The 23,111-nt window shown below is 38.5% G+C and overlaps 1 protein-coding gene across 12 annotated transcripts in view; it reads right to left on the bottom strand.

The window, feature by feature from the left end:
* Window positions 1–9,534: 9,534 nt before the first annotated feature.
* Window positions 9,535–23,111, bottom strand: part of NPY5R (neuropeptide Y receptor Y5) — a 170,267-nt gene continuing 156,690 nt past the window's right edge. For 9 of the 12 annotated variants that reach the window (XM_056802841.1, XM_056802840.1, XM_056802844.1 and 6 more), the window contains 2 exons: window positions 22,385–22,500; window positions 9,535–12,614 (listed from right to left, as the gene is read on the bottom strand). In XM_056802841.1, the coding sequence (XP_056658819.1) occupies window positions 10,389–12,614; window positions 22,385–22,500 (2,342 nt within the window). In that variant the 3' untranslated portion in view covers window positions 9,535–10,388. Of the gene's footprint in view, window positions 12,618–15,922; window positions 16,086–22,384; window positions 22,610–23,111 lie in introns of those variants that run through there. The other 3 variants (XM_056802849.1, XM_056802848.1, XM_056802847.1) reach the window with 3 other exon arrangements.

The following is a 23,111-nucleotide window of genomic DNA, read 5'->3' as shown; positions in this document are numbered from 1 at the left end:
GATTCAGATAGTGTGCTAAATGCTTTATAAATATTATTTTATTTACTCCTTGAAATTCTGGGTGGTGTGGAATAGGCATAAAGGAAGAGAGAATTTTATGCATGCAAGACAGAAAGTGAGGGACCTCATCTGCCAATCAAAAAGTGACATTCCAGGTGGAATGTTCCCAGGAAGAGGCAATTGGAAGCTAACCCCACAGTGGAACTGAACTAAGTCTTGGGGCTTTTGGAGAGGGGAAGCAAGAAGAACACTTTGGTGTGGCTGATGTTGGTGAGTGATCGTTATATACTGGGCTGATTAGAAGAAGACAGAAGAAAATCAATTCTCCTCCCATCTTCTTGACAGACTTGTGTCACAGTTGTGACAGGATTGACATTTCTCAAAATCCTCCTAACCCTCATAGATTAGGGATAACTCCATCCCTCTCACCTCATATTCCATCCTTGTCCTTGTTATTCCCAATAAACCCCCTTAAGAAAGGAAAAGAAGAGTATTTTCCTCATAAATCTCATAGTCCACTCAGGGAAGGAGGGGGAAGGGGCAAAGCTAAAGAGGGTGGTGAAGGGTGGTATTGAAGGAGGAGGAGGGTAGGAAAAATATCTTAATCTATTAGCCATCTAGGGAATTGATAGATACCCTCAAGTATTCCCCTAGTAGTATATCTCTCTCTATTACAACTAGTCACCTTGAGTTTTCCCCTCTAGTAGTATCTCTCTATCTCACAGAAGTATCTGTCTCCATTCCAACTAGGCACCCACAGGTTTCCCCTAGTATCTCTAGTCAAGCAAGAGTATCTCATTTATTACAAGTAGAAATATCTCCTCAGTATCCTTTCTAATACAGTAGTAAGTTCTATAACTATTCCCATTTTACATCTGAGGAAACTGATGCAAAGGCTAGATTAAAGAATTTACCCAGAGTCACACAGCTAATAACTGTCTGAGGCTATTTTTGAGCTCAGAACTTTCTGACAACAGGTCCAAAGATCTATCCACTGTTCCTCCCTCCTCCAAGCTTCCTCCAAGGACTCTTAGAGATTATTGAATCTAATCCAATCATTTTAAGGATGAAGAAATACTAAAAGCCCAAGGTAATCCAGCTAATAGATATCTGAGGTATAATTCAAACCCAGCACTCTATTGACTTTACCATGATAACTCTCCAACCTTGGCTCACCTATTTCCTTTTATTTTACTAAAATAACTTTGGGTCATCTAATTAATCTCTCTAGAACTATCCACCTTTGCAAAATAAGGAGGTTGCCAAAAGAAAATCTCTAAGGTCCCTTCCAGTCCTAACCTCTAAGCTTTCCTAATTTACTTATTTGACTACTGTGTCTAAATAAGGAGTATAAATTCTATATTCTCAATTTGAGTGAAAAGTGAGCACTTTGGAATGTTAGACCAGAGTTCAGATCCAACTTAGACATATACTGACTACATATCTCTTAGCAAGTTCTTAATCTCTCAATAATCCTGGTAACTCTAAAAGTACAAAAGTTACTGATCTAGAGGGAGTTTCTTTACCTGATAATTCCTTAAATGGATGAAATCACAGTTCCAGGAAAAAATGGTTCCATCTACCTATATATAAAATGAGGATAAAACACTAGTATTCTCTGTCTCAAAGGTTTGTTTTTAGGACAGTATCATAAAAAGATGTGGCAATGCATTGATCAGAGAGTGACTAAATAAATCGTGGTACACTAATATAATGGTATATTACTTTGCTATAACTAACAAATGACAAAAAGTATGGTAAGATTTACATGAACTGATGTGGGATGAAGTAAGCAGTCAAGAAAACAATATCCACAAAGACTATAAACAGGAAGAACAACTGCCAAAGAAATCATAAGTTGTTGCGAAATTATAAAGAATAAGCATGACTTGAAAAAAGAGAAATGAGATCAAAGTCCATCTCCCCTTTGCAAGATCATAAGTAGATCTAAGAAAATGATATACACAATGACTACGACAATATAAACAGAAAGAACAATCATAAAAATGCATATTAATGTTGCAAAATTATTTTTTTAAAGCATCATTCAAAAGAAGAGATGATACAGCACCCCTTTTGCAGAGGTAGGATGCCACACATGCTGTGAAATACACACATTTTCAGATGTTTTTAATATTTATCAATATTTGGACTTATTTATTATATTTTGACAGGCTTGATATATTTTTTATATAATGGTTTTGTTTTCCTTCTTTTTCTTTTTTTCTTTAAGATATTATTTGTTAAGTGGGATAGCTCTCTAGGAAGAAAAAGGGGGAGGGATACTAGGAGAAATTATGATTATGTGAAAAAAGATGACATCAGTGAAAACTTATTTAAAATGTGGGGCAATATAATTACAAAGATTAATAAGACAGCCCATATTCCACAATGAATGAGTATTCTGTAGATTGGTATATCATTGAAAGTGGACAGGATGAATTGTAACCTGCTTTCTATAAAATGGAAAGCAATCCAAAGTGAAAGCTAAATTAAGGAAGGGAATGGTTTCAACCTCCTCAGTTTTGGAGACTTTCATGGCAGCCTTTAACCTAGCTGGAAGCTGAGGAAAAGGTCTGGAAGGCAAAGCTGGAAGAAATCATATTGGTTCATGAGTAGATCAAAGCACAGTGTTGCCCAACGGATAGAGTCTTGGGTTGGGAGCTAGAAAGTCTAGAAATTCACTTACCCTTTCTCCTTGTCAGTTTCCTCCTCTGTAAACGGAGGAGAAAAATACTTCTAGCACTTATCTCATAGGGATGCTGTCAGCATCAGAGGTGGTAAAGTGCTTTGAAAACACTTTGGAGAGAGAATTTATAAGACCCGTGACTTCACTGGCTTAGGGGAAGCCTCAAAGGAAATTCTCCCTACTGATATAGATATACTGGCATTTTCTCTGCGATTCACATTCTTAACGAGTTACCTGGGATGCTGACAGGTTAAGTGACTTGCCCAGAGCCTCACAGTCAATATGTGTGGGACAAAGAACTCCTTATTCTGAGACCAGGTCTCTACCCTGTCAGCTGCCTTGTTTTGAGAATTTAAAACTCCATATAAATTTCACTTATTATTATGTAATCAGAATCCTGACAGGAGATGAGAACTTAGCTTAGGAGAATCCTTTTGCAAGCAATAAACATTTTTCATGTCCAGGCAGCTCATCTCTTCTCCTGTGTATGCCAGTGAAATGATGACACAGGAAACAACTGTCATCTAGGAATTTTTTTATCTGCTGGAAGTACTGCAAATTGTGCCTGGTACATGCATGGAATGGAGATAAAGGCAAAGAGGAGGGACATTCGCCTCTGGAGGAGGATAGGGCCATTGTGCCTCAAACCCAAGAAGGACTTGTACTCTTCATGTTCTGCTAAGCAAGCACTCAGTGCCAAGTATGAAAAGAAATTCCTAGATTTTACATGTCATGGTCTACAGACATCCTATTTAAAAGCATATTTGTTTACATTTTTCAATGATCAATTAAATGTACTTCTCAGATGATTCTATAGTTATTAAAATATAATGGCAAGGTAGCATTACTCAAACAGAAGTTCAAGGATGGTTTTTCCATGAGATTAAGGATTGCTTGTTTTATTGCCTAGAATTTATGAGACCTTCACAGAATCTAGAAATTCATAGTCTTTTACATTCATTGCTTTACATCACTATCCTGGCTACTTTGATATTCCTTTCTTTGCCAACTCTGCCTTTTTACCTTCTCCATTTTTCTTGTCCTTGTCCTTCTTGTGTGGTCATCCTTATATTCTGCCCCCACTGAGTTATTGTTAACTGTGGAAAGAACATTCTTCAGACTTCTACATTTCACATTCTTTCTGGAAATGGCTCTTCAGGACAATATGAGGGTCCTAAAAGAACTATAGGGACTATTCTGTTCTTTGAAGTTCAGGTATGCACCCTCCCAGGACAACAGTTGCCTGTAGGACATTCTACAATATATGGGAGACTTCTCAATCCATACCCCCCAAATGAATAGGATCCCCATTCAATTTGCCTAGCCATAGGCATCTGAAAGGCTTCCCCACCTGAATGCCAGGTCATGGGGAGCACAAAAAAGGATGCACAGAAGGTGGATCCAGTAGACCTGGAGCATATCTAGTTCCCATTCAAGGGTCATCTACAGTGAGAGTCTTTAGAGTTATTGTTGGGTTGTTTTAATTTTTTTGTTTCTTTAATGTATGAAAGATAATACAGAGTAGTAGATAATGAGTAGGCCCTAGAGCCAGGAAGATGTGGGTTCAAGTCCTACCTTTGAAATAATGATTTTCAAACTCTTAACCCCTCATTTCTCTACTGGCATTGGTGATAATCTCCTCTTTTCCCCATACCTTTGGTGGACCAGGAGGAAGAGCTTTGGGAGGCTTGAGGAAGTATGGAAATGTTTGGAAGCCTGGTCCACCACAAGTTTATGCTAAATAACTTTAGCTGGACTCTCCCTATTATGAAGCAATTCTTTTGAACCTCCCTAATAAACTCATTTATCCAACTCACCACAGCAACTCTTCCAAACATTTCCATTCTTCTTCAAGCCTCCCAAAGCTCTTCTTCTCAGTCCTCTCAGCTGAGGTCCTCGTCTCATATTTTATTGAAAAATTAAGGCCATTCACAAAGGGCTCCTTCTTCTTTTCTCTCTTTTCATGTTCCCCAGATATCTCTTGACACTATCTCCTCCTTCACCCCTATAACACATTAAGAGGTGGACTTTGTCCTTGACAAAGGTAATCCCTCTTTATGCGCAAGTAATTTTATTTCAGTTCTTCCACAACACACTGCCTCCTCCATCCTCATTTTTAACTTATTTTAAATCTCTTGTTCTCTATTGGCTGCTGCCCTATTCCCAACAGATATGCCCACATCTCCCTCACCTTAAAAAAAAAAAAACCCACACTCCATCCATGCATCCCCACTAGCTATCATCCCAGATCTTTCTTCCCCTTGGCTGCAAACTCCTTGATAAAGCAGTTTATAATAGGTGTTCCTACTTCCTTTTATCTCACTTTTTTCTTAATTTTTTTAACTAGAGTCTGGCTTCCGACCTCATTCAACTGAATGTTCTGTCTAAAGTTACTTTCTCTTGACAAATCTAAGGGCTTTTTCTCAATCAGCATCTTGACCTCTCGGTAGCCTTTGATACTTTTGATCACATTTTTTCCATATAATACTCTCTCTCTCCTCCTATCTGACCATTCCTTCCCAGTATCCTTTGCTGGATCTTCATCATGAGCATCCTTACTAGTTAACTAGTGGATATCTCTCTTGGCTCTGTCAGATCATTGCTGTAAACCACAGATGATTCAACAGGTATACATTTCATTCAGGTTTGGATATATCCAGTAAATTATGGGATCAGATGATCATAGATTGGGTGCTAGAATGAAATTCTAAAGTCATTTAGGATTGCTCCTGTGACTTAATTGACAATGCTTATCCAGACTTTGTTTTCAGATAAATAATTAGTGGGAAACTAATCCCAAATGCATCTCCTTCCATTGCAGATAGCTCTAATTGTTAAAATATTTTCCCTCGTTTTCAAATTGGCTTCTTTGCGGCTTCTATACATTGGTTCTAGTTCTGACCTATGGGACCAAGCTAAGCAAAATTAATCCCTCTCCCAAAAAACAGCTCTTTTAAAAAGTTAATGGTAAATATCTGGTATTAGTCTCTTAGCAGCTCAATGTGTGCTAGAAAGACTATAGAACTGGGTTCCAAGAAGATGTGATAATTAGGAATTTCAATCTGGCCACCAATTTGTTGATAATGGACCAATCATTTTACTTGTCTAGACCTCAGTCTCTTCATCTAAAAATGAAATCAGTTGGATCTAGTCTCCAAAGTTTCTTCAAATTCTGAAATTCTGTATTTTTTATGTGAAAATCGAATATCTGCTACAGGTAATGATATTGGCATTTTCTGAAATGTTGCCTTATGTCAGGGGTTCTTAACTTGGGGTCCATGAACTTAAAAAAATTTTATAACTGTATTTCAACATTTTTTATTCCTTCTGAAATACTATGGATTTAAAATGCATTTTAAAATATTCTTCTAAGAAAGATTGTATAGGTTTCATGAGAATATTGAAGGGGGCAGCTGGGTAGCTGGGTAGCTCAGTGGATTGAGAGCCAGGTCTAGAGACAGGAGGTCCTAGGTTCAAATCTGGCCTCAGACACTTCCTAGCTGTGTGACCCTGGGCAAGTCACTTGACCCCCATTTCCTAGCACTCTATTGGCTCCAAGAAGGAAGGTAAGAGTTTTTTTAAAAAAAGAATACTGAAGGGGTTAAACACACAAAATAAAGTTAAGAAGCCCTGCCTAACATTGTTACCTTTTCTAAGGAATTTCTGGTGAGTAGGGGAAATGGCTTTGGTTCCATCTCCCTAGAGCAGTGATAGTAAACCTATGGCATGGGTGCCAAAGAGGACACACAGAGCACTCTCTGTGGGCATGTGTGCCATCATCCTCCACCAGAGTTCATTACTAGAAAGGCAGAGGGATTCAGGCAAAGCTGCTCCCTTCTTCTTCTCCATATACCTGACAACATTTTTTCACTTCACCCACCCTTCTGCCCAGCAGCCCAATGGGAATGTTTTCTCCCTCCCATGTGTGGAGTAAAAGGTGGGGGGCTGCATGTGGCATTCAGTCTAAGGGGGGACATGACACAGTACATGGTCTCTGAAGGGGGTGGGGTGGCATACAGCATGCAGTCTCTAAAAGGTTCATCACCACTGCCCTAGAGGATGAAGACTGTTGTGCTGTGAGAATGTAGAGAAAGCAATTTTTATGAATAGACTAACCTGAATGTGAATATTAAAATTAGGGTAATGATACCTGTATAGAGGTGCCTGAATATCTTTCCCTTTTTAGTCATCTTGGAACCAAAAGATTTAGTCATTTAAACTCTAAACATCCCCTTTCCATCAAAATGGCTGGTGTGGAAGACTAGAGAGAAGCAACCAAGGATGCAAGGAGAAAAGAGCTGTGATATTGAGCATAGATATGAATTCCCATGGGGAATCAGTCTACTCTTATTTGTCAAGATAAATAGAGAGAATCATACACAGAGACAAAGACAGACAGACCTAGAAAGGGATAGAGAGACACAGAGATAAAAACAGGTACACAGACAGACACAGAGTGATATAGGGACAGGGAGACAAAAGAAAGAAAGACAGAATAGCCTTGGGTTTCCAAATCACTGCCCTGGGCTGGACAATGACTCACTGGGATATCTTGTTAAAATTAGGGATCCCCAGTGTAGATGCCATACTTTCTCCCTACAAGGGAAATGGGGAAGAATAATTGAGATCCTTAATATTTCACCTTACTTGCAGAAAGAGAAGATGGACATCTTCTGAAGAGGATCACCTGGGTGGGAGGGAGATGCTTGCACTCAGTGCATAAATATGTGACTTTTATTCCCTTCATGTATTGTGATTAAAGAGTTGTATAGAATAATGTCTTTGTAGGTGTCCTTAATTGAAGCATGGAAAGGACCAGGGATAGTTATTTCTTGGAGTAGAATGAATACTAAATCATAATCTATTTGGGTAAAAGCACATCAGACCCTCAGATAACCCGAAAGGAGAGTTGTCATTCACAGAATTGGTAGATGTAAAGGGCAAGAAGCTAGTTCTTTAAGAATCAGAGAAAGCTTAATGATCATCCCAGGTGTACCCTTTGGTAATGGAGGGGGCCAATTTTTTTTTTAAATAAGCATTTAAAATTTTTTGGTTTTAGACTCTACTTTCTGTCTTAGTAACAATTTGAAGACAAACAGGCTAAGACTAGGCAAACACAATTAATTGACTTTTCCAGGGTCACACAGGGAAGAAGTATTTGAGGCCAGATTTGAACTTACATCCCCACTATTCCAGGTCTCTCATTCTGTCTCCTGAATCGCCTACCTGCCCCTCAGCATTTGTTCTATATCCTAATGGATGAAGGGATTTGAGTGTTGCTTTCCAGAATCTGCTTGTGATGTATCTCTGGTGTTGATTTTGAATTAGGAATGAACCCTGAACATTTTCCTTAATGGCTTAGGTCTATTTCTTTTAAACTTTTATTCATTGCATTTGTTTGTTCCTTTGAAGGATAAGAAGGATTGATCTAATCTTTCTTCAATATCATAGACTTTCAAAAACTTGGAGACAGTTATCAAATTCCCCAGAGCCATCTTCTTTGTAGCCCAAGCATCCCAAGTTTCTTTGACTAGTCTTCATGCAGTGTGGTCTTGTGACCCATCATTATCCTGGTTACCTTCATCTGGATGCTCTCTATTTCCTAAAATGTGGTGCAGATGAAAGTTTCTAGCCATCCTTCCCCTTGCCACTCCCTCACATTGTATACTTGTGAAACTAATTTTTCTTAAATTCAAATGTAAGATAGACTATATTTCTCTCTAACAAACCTCAGTATCTCCTACCCTTGAACTGGGACCTCTCTTATTGTAATATCCTTTCTTTAGGAGGGGGCCTGGTACAGCCATTTCATTATTGCCTACCCAGATGCAGGTCTCAACAAGCCTTCATTCCCCCTCTTCATTTTTTAGCTTCTTTTTATATGTCATTTCCCATTAGATTATGAGTTACTTGAGCCTGGAGACTGTCTTTCACTTCACTTTATGTCCTCTTGGCATGTAATACACTCAATAAATGCTTATTGTATTTTATTGTGAATAACCTCCAAACCTTGGTTTGTCTAATATTTAGACCTTTATACCTAATTTATCAGTTTTATTTATTTATTTTAATTGTTAGTAAGGAATAAAGTGAACTAGTTTGAATTTCCTTTTTAGATGTTTCTCCTATAGATTCTTCATGAAGGTTTGAATAAACAAAAATCAAGGAGGGTACAAGAAAGAACAGAAAAGGAATGGGTGGTCAAATAACCTTGAATTAACTGGGTTTGATTAAACATTAATTTTGAACAAAAATTTTAAAGAAATTTCTACAACCTGTTTTAGCTGACTTGACTAAAAAGGTGTGTGACAAGGAGAAAATTGAATATTCATCTTGTTATCTAAGATCTCCAAGACCCATTTCTCTTCAATTCTTGGATATTTAATTTTTTAGGTGTTTCTGGCTATAGAATTTAAGTAAATTTCTGATATTAAGAAAATTTAAGAGTTCTGGACCAATTAATTTTACCACTCTAGTGAAACTTATCTTGTCATTCTCCATACAACTACCTGCTTTGGGGATCTCTGAAAGTGATCAATGGCATAATGATAGGCAATGGCACAGGATAGTGAAATTCAGTGGGGAACAGGAAGTCTTTTTGACTTTATAATATCATGTTCTCAGAAAGAAAATCTATTTGTCTTTTATACAACATCAAGATTGTATGAAATGTACCAATGGTTCTATATGTCTTAGGTCAAGCAGGAAAATGCTTAAGCTAACATGTCGCAGATCCATTGGATGTTTGAATATATCAGCTGTGTTTTGCTTTGAACTACTTGAATCAGTGAACTTGTAGTTAACCCTGAGACTGGAGAATAAAAAACACACATGAAACCATAAGATGCATTGCAGTAACATTTAATATTATATTTCTATACAGTTTTAGCCAAAGAGTTTTAGTCCATCTTTAGATTACAACATCATTTTGTTTTAGAACATAAGGTCAAACTAACCATCTGACACAAACATAAGCAGGGGAGAAAACATTTTTCCTTTTGGGTCTGTCCCCTAACTGACAATACAATATACCATATCTTAAAGCATAACTCTTTGGGGACAAGGAACATTTTTCCTTTTTAGGCATTTCCACAGCATCTCCTGTCAATACAATGTACCATTCCTTAAAGTATGGACTTCTCATTTAGCTATGATTCAACTGGCAAGAGTTGAATAGTTTCTGTATTTTCACAGAGTAGACACAAAACACATACACAATCTTTAGTTGTTACATCAAGAAACACACAAACAAAAAGTCTTATTTAAACATCACAATAATAATTAATTCATTTTTTTTTGTCCATTAAATATTTTGCAGGTTTCCTTTCTTCTTCAATTCCTGGAATGATGACAATATTCAGCTGCTTGTGAGGTACAGATGAAATAATACACAATAAGACAACATTTTACAATGAAATTGCAGTTTGATTGACATTCATGATTCTGTCACACAATATCTACATGAAATGGTCATATTATATAGCGGGTCAAGAAATGGTCTTTTACTCATTAGGCACCAATGAATTCATATCCAGAGCGTCTTTTCTCCTGCATAAATAAATCTGCATGCAATAAAATATATTTGTTGTAAAGCAGCCATAAATATATATATATATATGTATGTATATTTTAGAAAACTGTAGCTTTTGTTCCTTACTCATTCAACCTTTGGAATCGCAGATTCGAAAGGCAGCAGATTCTAACCGCAGCGCAGAAGAGCCATCAAATCTGCTTTTATGCCATTGTTAAGGAACCCATACAAAACAGGATTAAGGCAACAAGACAACATGCCAAGCAAATGACAAATACAGTACACCAATCGGAAATGCCTGTTAGACAGAAGGCCAGCATTAAAATCAGTAACAACATGGAAAAGATGCAGAGGCATCCAGCTGACAGCAAACACGATGATCAGAATGGTTAAACGATAGACGACTCGTCGAGATCTCTTTCTGATCCTGGAGATGGAGCGGGATATGGTCAACATTTCCGGCTCTTCAAGCTCCTTTTCTTCAGGTTTCAGCACAAAGCAGATGGGCACCCCCGGTATGATCTGACTGGCATTGGTCAGCTTGCACCTCTCAGGTTCAGCCGGTTCTTCTTCTTCTTCAATCTCTTTGGCTGGAACCTCTTGAGGAGGAGGATGTCGCAAAACAGGTACAACGCATGACTTCTTGTTGTACATCTTGCGGTGTTTTCGGCTTAGTGTATAGCTCCATCTTTGGAACTTGGGCAGTTGGATGTGGTGTCCGCTGCTCTTGGCGGCATAGCCTTCCATATCATCCAAACCGTCATCGCCATTATTCGGATCACTCAGCTCACTCAGCTCGTGCATTTGCTCCATCTCTTCCATCTCATACATCCCGTACATCGAACCGAGCTCCTTCATCTCCTCAATCTCCTCAATCTCTTCAACCTCGGTTTCCTTCCTTCCCCTCCTTCCCCTCCTTCCTCTCTTCCAGCTCCTTCCTCTTTTCTCCTTGGCACCTCTCATCTCTCTCCTGTCCCTCACATCATCCCTCATCTCTCTCCGGTCCCGCATCTCATCCCTCATATCCGTCGTCTCTCTCATGCCTCTCACCTCAGTCCTCATGCCTCTCACCTCTCTCATCTCTATCCCGTTGTTCGGATCTTCAATGTCGTCCACATCTCTCACGACCCTCACGACACGCATCTCTCTCATTTCCACCACGTTCTCGGAATCCTCCATGGCATTCGGGTCACTCATATCTTTCATTTCTATAATATCACTAACATCCATCACTTCTTCAACGTTCTCCATGTTCTCGATGTCCTTCATTTCCAGCATTTCCCTCATCCTCCTCCTCCGTCTCCTACCCATCCTCTCTCGACGGTCCCTCCTCTCTCTCAGGTCCCTCTTCAGTTCTCGCCATTCCATGATGTCCTTCATGTCCATGTTACTCTCTATGGCCGCCAGTTCATCCAGGTCTTCATCCAAGTAGTCATCTTCCCGGTCGCTCGAGTCTCTCATGTCTCGGTCCATCATCTCGCTCGTCTCTCTCATGTCCTTCATCTCCATCTCGACCATGTCCTTCTTCCCCTTCTTCTCTCGCTTCTCTCTCTCCTTCCTCTCCTTCTTCTCCTTCTTCTCTCTCTCCTTCCTCTCCTTCCTCTCCCTCTTCTCCTTCTCCTCAAGCCTCTTCTTCATGTCCCGGGTAGACATCTTACAGGTAATGCTCCTGCAAACACTAGTATGACTCACAATCAGACAAATCAAGGGCAGTATGTACTGAACCACCAGCAAACACAGAGAAAAGGAAATTCTGTATGACTCCTTTGGCCAGGCCTCAACACACACATACTTAGGGGCCGTGGTATTTGTCCCATTATTCCCATTGGGTTCTACAAGCCTGTAGAAGATGGGAAGAGGGGAACAAATCACAAAGCCAACAGCCCAGGAAAGGCCCACCAAATAACAGCCCTGTCTGACGGTCAAACTTTTAGAAAGGGGATATTTTATCCTTTGGTACCTGACAATAGCAATTGAGATTAAGATTAAAGTTGAAACCAGCACCGATGTACATTGGAGGAAAGGCATAAGACGGCACATTAGTTCACCGAGCACCCACTGATCAAGCAGGAGAGCAGACAGTGTGAAAGGTGAACAAAATAGCACAACCAAGATATCAGAGAAGGCCAAGTTTCCAATGAAGAAATTTACAATCGTCTTTTGTTTACATTTTTTCATGAGGGCCATAAGGATAAGCATGTTTCCCATAAAACCAAGCACACTTATGGTCGAGTACAGCCCAATCACAAAAACCTGTACATCATCTAGTTGGGTCTTATTCCCACTGGTTTCAACCCATTCAGGATCGTAGTATGCCATGGCCATCTCGGTGCCGTTCTCATTCGCGAGAGTTCGGTTATCATAGTCCTCGGGTTCTAAATCCATAGTGTAGCCCTGCTTAAAACCAAAAAGATATTGATTAGTGATTTGAGGGGAGGGGGGAAGCTCACGGCACTACAAATCTTAATCCACAGAGTGAAACAAAACTTTATGATTCAATTCTCCTTTCAATACTTTGTTAAACTTGCAGGCAAAATCACTGATGACTTTTAACTCATCTTAAGTGTAGCACTACATATGACAAGAAAAATCATAGTAAGTTCAAGTCTTTCATCTTTTCTAATGTGTGACACTGTAGGATACATTGATGTTTTTTTTGAATTGTATAGGAAATGACACTGAGTCTGTGTGTGTGTGCATATATGTAGGAAGGAGAGGCAAAAAGATTTTTCAGCACTTTTTTCTATTTCTCATACATAGTTCAGGGTCAATGGAACCAACATTTATAGGTCTCTGATAAACTGAATTTTAGAAAATTAGCAAATCTTCCATTTAAATCAGGACCTCGCTCAGATATCACCTCCTTGCACAAAACTGGTGCTTGAGAAATGTTTGTTGCATTGAATTCATGAAAACTTTTGTGATCCTCTGAAATCAAATATGATCTTTCTCTCCATCAAACTCATAGCACTTGGTATTTCTTACATGGTATTTATCACATTCTACATTGTATTATAGCTTTTTCATGTGCTTGTCTTCAACCCCTTACTAAAATGTGTAAGCACTTTGAGGGTAGGAATAACATCTTGTTCGTCTTTGTTTCCCCCAGTGCCCAACAATGTCTTGTGCAATGAATGGATGGATGAATAGGTGGGTGGATGGATGAATGGAATCACAGAAATACCAATAACATCAACATTATCAGATTTAGGCTGTGTCAGTAATAAGGTCTGAAAAACATTGCAAGATGGCAAAACCATTCAGTGACTGGTCTACTTCAATCCATCTTGATGTGTTATAATCACATAACATGTTAGTATGATCCATAAACAATAGTTTTGTCATACAGTAGTCTTTTTGTTGTCTATATATCAATTTTAGTCATTCAAAAGATTGCTAAATTAGCTAAGTCTAAGGCCTTAGAGGGCCTTTAACAAACTCTGCATATTCCTAAGATGTATTCCTATGCTTTTTATTTGAACTTGGCATAAGAAAACCAGCCCACCATGAAAATTGGATACAAAATTAACACCAATATGAGATTCCAATATTTTTTTTTAAATTCCAAGTTAATAATGGCACATTATTAAAATATGTTCCTTGAATTTTCTATACATTATTTGTATGAATAGTCCTGATAAATAAAGGAGTAAAACTACATAGAACATATAATTCCAATATGAATAAGAGTTGGGGGGGAGGACAATTCTCTTTTGATAACACCACGACCTTGCTAGCTATTAACTAGCATCCATCTCCAAGGACCTCCATGTTATTTACACTGAAGTCACTCGATAAACATTGAACAAACAAATGAATGAGTGATTTGCTCTTACAACATTTTTGATACATATAGCTAGTAAGAACATTTTATAAGAGACTTGTGAATCTGCTAATGTAAGTGGTCTTGCTCAAGTTATAAAGCAAGCCAGTGATGAATCTATAAAGAGAACAAAACTCTTAATACAATAAAGTCTCCCTGATGCATAGAAATATCCATAAACAAATGACATAGACTTCTGTATTACACACATTATTTTGAAACTTGAGTGGATCCAGGATTTCATCAGTGTGGATACTCCCTTCAACTGTGAAGATCGTAACCTATTCATGCCTTCTTATCCTGTATGATCCTTGTCCATATGGTGCACTGGATTGGAGGAACTGGGTTCAAATCTGGCTCTACCATTTACCACCTGTGTACCTTAAGCAAATTACTTACTCATTCTGGGCCTCGGTTTCCTCATCTGTAATATGAGGGGGTTGAACTAGAAGACTTTTAAAGACTCTTCCAACTCTGAGTCTGTGATCTCCTAAAAACCCTCCAAAGAGAATTTCCAAAACAGGGAGGAGGCTTTCTTATAAACCTTTTAACCATCCACATGTACAGCACAGCATCTGAGCTATTTTTCTGGTATCCCTCCCTCTTTCTTTCTTGGACAGATAATACTTTTTTGCCATCTGTGGGTTGATGTGATTTCCCGGACCCCAGATTAAGAACTCCTGGACTAGATCACCTCCGAGGGTCTCTTCTAACTATGAGATTCTATGATTCTATTAGAGATCATTCTCGCCAAGATTCTATATAAAGATGAGAAATTGGACAAATGGGTCAGCTCCTGTTGTTCTCTGGAGCACTCTTTAGGGAGAGGGGGTAAAAGTCCTATTTGGGGGGATTAATTGTTTTTTTTTTCATCCTATGAGACACCTTGAAAACTGAGTCAAGAACGTTAAAACTCTTTTGTCTCCAGCACAGATTTCATCTGTATTGTGTGTACCTGAATCTGGTCCAGTCATTCTTCCTGAATTCATCTTCTTTAAGAACCACTTCTACTTCCTTATATAGTCCTTCAAGTACTGACATATTTAGAGTCCCCTTGTGGTAGCCCCACTGTCATTGAGAATAACAGATCACTATAGAAACACTGACAAATAGGTTCCATTTTCTATGTGGTGCTGTCCTTCCCATTCCATCTACAAATGTTCTTGAGAGGGCTGTCTTAATTGGCACTCATACCCAGCTTTCTGCCATCTTGTTTTCCTCTTCACTGCTTTTCATTGTTTTAGGAGGTGATACTCCTTATAACCTTGGGCCTTCCTCTTTATAATATTTTGCAAATGAATGTATATGTTAAATTGTTGTTGCCCTTGGCTACAATGTTTTTCAACTTGGCAAGAGCAAGGGGATCATAGATTTAGAGATTAAAAGGGACTTGAAATAGTCCAACTCCCTCATTTTACAAATGAGGAAACTGAGGTCCACAAAGTTAAAGTAACTTACCCAAGGTCACATTGGTAATAAGAGGGTCAGATAATTTCTAGGCAGTTTAGGTGCCTTCGTTGTGGCTACTGTGTTAGACGGGTTAAACTTCTGTAAGAAAGGATCATTATCAAAGTCTATATTTTTACCCCTATCCATTTCCTATTTTTCAGGGTCAAACACTTGCTGGCATAGATCAGGTTTGAGTTGTCATAATTGCATGCACTGTCTTCTTGTCCTTTTCAATCCCTTCACTAACTTAACTTAATTTAGCATTGATCATGACCCTTACTCCAACTGGTTGCTGATTTGACTGCAAAGATATCTATATACCTGATTCTAAAATCATTCCCATGTTTTGCAGTCTTTTGGTCTTTTCAATTTCTTAATCTTGAACCATATTTTTCTAGCCTATTTTGCCACCAACCTCCCTTGTGCCTACCTTCCCACTGACTTTACCAAGTATCAAGGTATATGTGACTTGGTTTGGAGGGTCCTGTCAAGCTCTTCATAGAATTTCTCTACCTCTTCATCCTCTGCAACAGATGTTGGTGCAGGAGATGCAATTATCTTCACGATGTTCTTGTTTACACTCATCATGAGCACTGCAAGGCAAGACGATCAAGTTTCCCATGAAATGGTGTTGTTCACGGCCTGTGGTGCACAAAGAAACCAACTCCACCAACTCCTTTATTTTCCTCTCCAAGGAAAATCTGTACATCATCCTTCCATTTAGCTGCTATTTCCTTACATGTCATGATTTCATTTAAAGTGAAAATGTCAACATTGGTGTTTCAGTTCCTCCAGTAGTATATCAATTCATTGCTTTTATACACATACCTTACAATTGGAATACCAAAAGTTAAATTAATATGATTCTTAGCACTCTGCCTTCTTTTTCTACCATTCCACCATCATTACAGAATTTTAAAATGGCTTACACAGACTGAGGGCCATTTTTTTTTCATTTCATGAACCAAGTTGTGGCCAAGGAATTCATTAGTTAGCAACCAGCTTATTATGATGAGCCTTTCTGGAATTAGTTAGTCTGAGTCTTTAAAGCATTCAGGATACCAGTGATAGATTGCACATATAACTTAAGAGGAGTTATTCACAGAGAAGGATATTGAGAGAAATTGGTTTGAGAACTTCTAATAGTCCAATGACATTCAACTATTTCTACTGATTCTCTGATGAGTTACTTTCTGCAAGTAAATTGCTCATGGTCAGAGACAAACTAATTCATAGACACATTGAGTGCCATTTCAAACTGAGCAATATTGTCACTGCTTCAGTGGAAGAGAGGGAGGGAGGGAGCAAAAGAGAGAGAGAGAGAGAGAGAGAGAGAGAGAGAGAGAGATCGCTTGAAGGGTAAGACTCTCATTTTCAAAGGCACTTAATAAGCTAATTGTTTAAAAGTACATTTTACTCACATACATCCAATCTAATGTAAAGATTGGTAATCACTTTTATTTGAGTTTTGAGATAGTCTAGGTCCTGGTCATTAACAATATGTGAAACTGCATTTTTGTTCTCAATTATGTAATGAAATTCATTGAATAATTCTACCACTCTACTTCATTTTTTGGCCAATTAAATCTAGTTTTAGTCTGTGCAATTTCTTTACTCTATAATCATTTACATGTCTTGAGAAAAAGACAAACTATATATGTAGTCAACATTTCAGAATCTCAGTTTCCTCACCTGTAAAAAATATCACTAATAATCATTTCTGCCTGCCTCACAGAATTTACAAAAGGATCAAATGGGATAGTCTGTCTTGATGTACTTTGAAAATCAAGAAGTATTATGCAAATGAAAGCTATTATTATTGTTGTTGTTTTCCAGCCATCCTGAGCTAGGCTGAAAATGGCTATTCTGAAATAGCTGCAGAATTCAGATTATTTTTAGAAATTTAGAAATGTCAGACAACTCTACTTACTTATTTAACTCCCCCCCCTTTTATTTTACCCCCTTTTATTTTACCCCTTTCAGTACGGGGTAGTAAAAAGAATGTACTTTGAAGAATGAAGGTATGGGTGCAAATTCCAAACTATAAGCTATGTGACCTATGATAAGCCACTTACCTCTATGATCCTCAGTTTCCACATCTGTAAAATGGGGATAATAATGCTTACACTATCTACATCACAGAACTGTTGTAAGGCAAGTGCTTTGTTTTCCTTAAAATCTGGATTAACGAAATAGTAACATTAAAAATGAAATAATTCTTAAATGATATAATTAAAAATTTTTAAGTATAAACCACGTGATCCAGTATACTACCATAAGTCTTTGGAAACATAATTATGGAACTGAACCAGATGTCAGATACTGTTAACATAATGCTTTAAAGTGTGTAAAACATTATGAAAGACATTATTTGATTTACTTAATTTGATTATTTTCCCAACTCTTTATTATCCCCCACCTAACTATCTCAGAGGGTGGTTCTAAGGGAAATTTTTTGTAGACTCTGAAGAGCTACATTAATGTGAGCAATTATGTTTCCCCTTTTTGAATCTGCTTTGGAATAATTTATTTTATATTCAAATGATTATTTTAATAGCTTGTCTTCTTTTTCAATTTGTAATGGTGTGGTAAAAAACACTGGATTTGTTATCAGTAGGAAACCTGGATTTGAATCTGGATTTTTCTACTTATTAGCTGAATGACCTTGGCAGAGAGACCACCACTCTCAAAGGTGGGTCCTTCCTACTCTAACTCCTAGTATCTTATAATTTTTGAGGTTTCCAAAGATTTCCTTTTAAACATGCGTACTAGGAAAAAGGAAAATGGGAAGGAAGGAGCACATTCAATTTTTTTAAAATAGGGAATATTGAATATTCTCCACTAAAGTACTCTTCTAGGGCCTCACTGTGACTTGAAGATGTGATGGACTTTTAAAGACTGTGACAGTAGAGCACAAGCTCTAAAGCCTAAATCCTACTAAGCTGAAAAGGCTTCCACTATGCAAAGATTAATATGGCTCTTGTCCAAGGACCAGCCTAGCTAAGTTGGAAAACCATAGGGGGATGAAATATTTTTAAAAACCAAGTTCACTGACTAGTTTAAGAATATCTGCATAAACTCATTGAGCAAAGAGATTATCTCAATTTAGAATTTGTAATTCTATTGCCTAATAAAATACCTGACATATAGTAAATGCTGGTGTATTCAAGAAATATTTTAAAAGCACGCATGTGTGTGTGTGTGCGTGTGTGTGTGTGCGTGTGTGTGTGTGTGTGTGTGTGTGTGTGTGTGTGTGTGTGTGTGTAATTATCAGTCTTATCACCATTGCCAAACAATTTGAAAACTATTCCTTAAACTTCAAGACTTTAAAATTTAAAATGGATTGGACACGGGCAAGAAACCTATTATAAAGTTTTCAACATTTAGATCAGGGAGGTGTTTATCATTAAAAAGAAATCTTAGACCCCCCCTTTAGTAATCAATTAAAGCCTATGGACTGCTCTTCAGAATATTTTTAAATGCATAAAACTAAATCCATCAAATTACAAAGGTAACCAATTCAACTAAAATATAGTTGCCAAAATATTAAAAACAAAACATTTTTTCAGACACCAGGCTAAGAACCCCTGGTGCCAACTAAAGAACATTAATATTAAATTAATATTACTATTAAACCTAATCATTTCTTCTTAAACCAACTAGTACCTGGAATTTTTACTAATCATGAGAAATGATCTAGATTATTTCAAATTATAAACCAGACTCACTAGTTAAAAATCAGGAATTATCTCATTCCTGTCAATAGCCTGGTAGTTATGGAATCAAATGATCTCTGTGAGGTCATTAATAGCTTCTTTTATGATTAGGTCATAGACTATAAAGCTAAAAGGAAGTATTCAATCTAATCAACTGTCTTCATTTTACATGTGAGGAAACTGAGGCACAAAGCATAGAATGGCTCACCAAGATTATTTTGGCACAATATATGCAAAATTACAGATAGCAAGTAGAAAATACATTTGACATTTGAACCATAAATTTTGAGCCAATCCAAAAATCAGATCCAACCAACCTTTTCATTTTATAGATATAGAAACTGAGGCCCAGTTCAATTAAATCATTTGCATTAAGTAGTTGAGGACCCCTAACCACAAATATCATGTTCTTTGTATATCTTTGATTGGCTTGTCAATTATTCTTTACATTCTACATTATATTACCTTTTTGTGTATGTGCATCAACTGTTAGCTCCTGGAAAATAGGGGCTATGCTATTTCATCTTTGTATGAAGAACACATAGCTAGGTACATTGAACATAATAGGTGCTTAATACATTTTCAATGAATATTCTCAATGAAGGAATTATACTACTAGAAAAGTTTCAAATCAAGTCCTTCATATTTTGGAATGCATATATTTCAGGTCCTTGGGATTATCTGTAACAAAACCTACCACATATTCAACAATTTTTCACTCTTCTAGAAGCCTTCCCTGATTAGTCCCACCCAAATAATTAATCTTTTGAGTTTGTATGTTTGTTCAATATGAACTTTATTCAATTTTTAAGGTTTTTTTTTTCATGAAAGTCTTTTCATTAATCTTTTCATGAAAGTTCATGATCTTAAAGTCCACTTAATGTTTACTTAGAAATGGACCTTTTAAACAAGGGAAATTATATCATATGGAAAAGATTTTTTTCCATTTGTTTTCAAAACATAGAAATACTTAAAAGTTTCCCCCCTTAAATTTGCATCATTCTTTTTTTCTTAGAAATGCAATTTTTAAAAACCAATATGAGAAAACTCATTTTGGTTTGTTTGTTTACAAAGTCCTCTATACCACTATCCTATGATCACCACAAAGTGACACAATTATTGGGGTGGGGGCATTTTTGACATATAAAAATACAATTATGATGAAACAAAAACTATTTTGTAGGTAATTAAAAGATTGTGATGAGCATATCAACTTTTTTTCTATACAATTTGGGATTTAAAACAAATCAAATATCACTTCAACAGCTATTTGTCACAAATTCTAGTACCTTCATGTATATTGACATACAATTTCCAACTTCACCTCTCATATATACCTTTTATTACCTCTATTCACAATCTCCAGGCTGAGAAAACAAAGTCAAGACAATCATAGGCTATCACTTTATTCTTCAGACAGTCTTCACAGCTACCTTAATACCAGGACATGGCTCAGTTTACATAAATCCTTCAATATTGAGGGGGGAAAGTCTCTTAGGCATAGGAAGAGATCAATACATAGTTGATGAATGAATGAAAGTGAAAGAAGTATTTAAAATCACCTTTAAACTGTGGCTTCCCACAGTTGTATTTCAATATTTATGAATGAGTCTATATATGATATTGAGATGAATGGGGTATTCTTGATCAGAACCTGAAAAAGCTTCAAGTATATCATAAGAGAAGTTAGCACTGAGAAAAGAATCAGACTTGAATTTACTCAGAAACTCTGATTAAGCAGGTTCCTATAATTGAGATTATTATTCACTAGATGTAATTAGGTATTAACATAAAGAATGTCAAACATGCCAAAGTAATAAAATCTTTCATTATTTCCCTTTTGATAATTACCCTCCATTAATAACAAAATATCAAACATTAACATTTTTTTGTATCTGTCTACAGAACTCCCTAAATCTTTATTTAAACTATTTTTTATTTTAAAAATTTATTAAAACATTTAAACTGGAAAAGAATTAAGATTCAGGTTACCAGCCAACACCTCCTCTTCACCTCCCCCCTCCAATTCCCCCTCCCCATTTCTAATTGCGTCTTTCCATTCTGACAGTTCTTAACAGCTACTTTCCATTTTTTAAGTTATATTTGACATTTAAGAATGATTTTGAGGCTGTAACATTTCCTGCTATAAGAAGAGCCTCAGACTACTTTGTTAACCTTATTCTCATGGGCTCTTGCCTCATTCCATTTAAAAAAATATTAAAAAGCTCTGAAGTTTTTGCTTCAAGTTCCCTGTTTTACACTTGTATTCACCTACTTGCCAACTGCTTAGTAAAACAGGACAGACATCTTATAAAATCCCCTTTCTGTCCTGCTCCAGCTGCTGGACAGGTTTTCAACTGGACCTACTAAAGAGGAACCCCCTGGAGACTTGGCAAAGCGGCACGAGATGACATTTTTACTTTATGTGGTAGAGCCAGCCTAGGGGTTAGGGGGAGGCTAAGTAAATATAGACTGTCATCTCATTAAGAGCTGGACATAACCTTAGGGGTCCATCTAGTCCAACGCATTTATTTTTATGATTAGGAAACTGAGGCTCAGGACCTGTTAAATGACTTGCCAACGTCACAGATATAGTAAAAGTCAGATCCTCTGGTTCTAAAGACTGCGCTCTTGTCGCAGATAGCCCGCAGACCTCTTTAGAGGTACTTTACATTTAGACAGCAAAGAGGGACTACTTTCTAGCCTCCCCGAGGCTATTTTCTGTCAATATCCCTCTTTTTCCCCCGCGAAAAACTGCTACCTGCGCTAATTCCGCTCTCGGAACTCTGACGCTCCCGCCCAGCTATCGCAATTGGTGAGTTTGAGGGCTGGTGCGATCTTCCCATACTGGGAAATCTGCGAACTGCTTACTTCTCCAGCCGTTTCTCGCTCTCTCCTCATTTGCCTCCCTGGGCAGTCACATCCCTCTTTTTTTTACAGCTCTTCTTCAATCCCAATCTTCCCTCTTGCCGGAGCCCTCACACCCGCCCTCGGACCCGCAGAGAGGTGGGAGCTCCTTCTGCCCCTCCCCGACCAGAAGCCGTTTTTCCCCCGGCTGCTGTGCGTGCTTGCTCCCCCAGTGGTCCCGGACTCTCTATTCTACCACCTTTCCGGAGCCCGTCTCCCCAGTCTTCTGCCTGACTGACTGCAAGGTGGGTAGCTGGGTTGGAACTCACAGGAGACTGCACCTCCAAGCGCCCCCAGCCGCTCGCGAGGTCTTCCAGCTGCCCGGGTACTGGATCCAGTGTGTCCAATGCGCCTTCGCTCCCGCGCTCTCCAGGAGCGGAGACAGCTGGAAAAGAAGCCGGAGAAATAGGTATTGGGAGGGGAGGGGAAGGGGAAGGGGAAGGGGAGGAAGGAGAAGAGGTAGTGGTGATGGTAGGAGAGGGAGAAGGATGTGGAGAGAAGGACGCGGAGCAGGGGATGATAAAGGGTAGGGGGAGGAAGGGAGGGGGGAAGAGGGAGGATAGGAGGGGGCGGAGGGACGAGCGGAGTGGAGAAGAGAGGACCAGGAGGAGGGAATGAGGAGCCAGAGGGGAGGGGGAAGAGAGGAGGAGGAGGGGGGAGGGGGGAAGAGAGGAGCGGGGGGAAGAGAGGAGGAGGGGAGAAGCGCACGATTTGGAAAGGTGTCTCTGCGGGCGCTATCTTGCTGCCCTGCCCGGGACCCCCAGAGACCCTCTGCTGGGCGCCCTCTCTGCGGTAAACAGTTCCCAAATCCCAAGCACTTTGTGACCATATCTGCCACGGCAGCCTCCTGAAAGCTTGGGGTTCTGGAGAGAAGATTGATGAGCCCGTCGCTGGCGAGCCGAAGCTCCCCTTAATCCCGCTCCGGGGTTATTCACAGGGGCTTCTGGGCAAGGGGAGTGCTAACCCTTCAGGTGGTCACCTACCTAGGGCGACCCG

This window comes from Monodelphis domestica, chromosome 6, assembly GCF_027887165.1.
Source record: "Monodelphis domestica isolate mMonDom1 chromosome 6, mMonDom1.pri, whole genome shotgun sequence".
Lineage (NCBI taxonomy): Eukaryota > Metazoa > Chordata > Mammalia > Didelphimorphia > Didelphidae > Monodelphis > Monodelphis domestica.
This window is presented reverse-complemented; position numbering and strand designations above follow the sequence as displayed.